The sequence below is a fragment of the Nicotiana tomentosiformis genome, chromosome 1, assembly GCF_000390325.3.
Source record: "Nicotiana tomentosiformis chromosome 1, ASM39032v3, whole genome shotgun sequence".
Taxonomy (NCBI): Eukaryota; Viridiplantae; Streptophyta; class Magnoliopsida; order Solanales; family Solanaceae; genus Nicotiana; species Nicotiana tomentosiformis.
In genome coordinates this window covers 96,312,550-96,313,747 of record NC_090812.1, presented here as the reverse complement: position 1 = coordinate 96,313,747, position 1,198 = coordinate 96,312,550, and the positions used below count along the sequence as shown (strand labels likewise).

General features: G+C 41.2%; 1 protein-coding gene across 1 annotated transcript; it reads right to left on the bottom strand.

Annotated features, from left to right (window-relative positions):
• Positions 1-222: 222 nt before the first annotated feature.
• Positions 223-990, bottom strand: LOC138907267 (uncharacterized). Its single transcript, XM_070197843.1, has 2 exons — positions 544-990; positions 223-405 (listed from the first exon to the last, which is right to left on the bottom strand). The coding sequence occupies exons 1-2, from the start codon at positions 988-990 to the stop codon at positions 223-225; spliced, it is 630 nt and encodes a 209-aa protein (XP_070053944.1).
• Positions 991-1,198: the final 208 nt, after the last annotated feature.

Genomic DNA, 1,198 nt, shown 5'->3' with positions numbered 1-1,198 from the left:
ATCGAACAACATGAGTGCTTTCTCTAGAGAATCATCTAGATATACACTTGTGTCAAGAATTTTCTCATCTCTCTCCACAACAAATATCATAGAGAGCTCCTCATAGTGGCGGGGAAGTTGGATTGCTTTGTAGACATTAAAGACTGCTTCCTCATTGTCCACCATCATAATCATTTTTTCCTCTCTCACTTTAATAATTGCATCACTAGTAGCCAAGAGAGGTCATCCCAATATGATTGGAACATGTTCATCAGCCTCATAATCTAGGATAATGAAGTCCACAGGGAAGATGAATTTCCCAATTTGCAGCAACACATCTCCAATCACTCCTTCAGGGTATGCTATGGACCTATCAGCTAGCTGCAGCATCACAGTGGTTGGTTTTGGAGCTCCCAGACCCAATTGCTTGAACAAGGACAAGGGCATCAGATTTATGCTTGCCCCCAAATCACAAAGATCATGACCCACATCAATATTACCGATTCGCATAGGGATGGTGAAGCTGCCAGGATCCTTAAGCTTTTGAGGAAGCTTGTTTTGGACCCTTGAAGTGCACTCCTCAGTAAGTGCAACTGTCTCAAATTCATTCAGTCTCCTCTTGTGAGCTACTATATCTTTTATGTACTTATCATACTTTGGAATTTCAAGAAGTACATCTACCAATGAAATATTCAATTGAACCTGGCTTAACATAGAGAGGAATTTGTTGAACATGCGATCATCATTCTTTTTTTGCAATCTCTGGGGGAAAGGTGGTGGTGGACTTGCAGCCTCCATTGGCTCTGAACTTGCATCATTTTTCTTTAACTCATGTGTTGCCTTAGGAATCAACTCCCCCTCAGGTATAGGCTTGTCCTTTCTCTTCTTAGGCACTTCCTCTAGTTCCCTCCTGTTTCTGAGTGTAACTACATTAACTTGAGGGTTCTTCTCTATATCACTAGGGAGAGCGCCTGCAGGTCTAGTATTTTGATTTGCTACTAACTGCCCCATTTGCCTCTCAAGATTTCTGAAATCGGTCCTGAGTTATTGATTGTCAAGCAACAACTTGTTTAGCAAGTCATTCATACTCTCTTCTATATGTTGGGGTGGTTTCTAAGGTAGATTAAAATTTCCCTGGGGCCTATAATGATTCTTATGCGGTTGATTTCCACCCCATGAGAAGTTGGGATGATTCTTCCAATTTGAATTGTAAGTGTTC

Coding starts and splice junctions, on each gene's coding strand:
- LOC138907267 (XM_070197843.1), bottom strand. CDS start 990: ATGGGGCAGTTAGTAGCAAATCAAAATACTAGACCTGCAGGCGCTCTC. Junction 406..543: donor CTGAGGAGTGCACTTCAAGG/GTCCAAAACAAG, acceptor TCCTTGTTCAAG/CAATTGGGTCTGGGAGCTCC.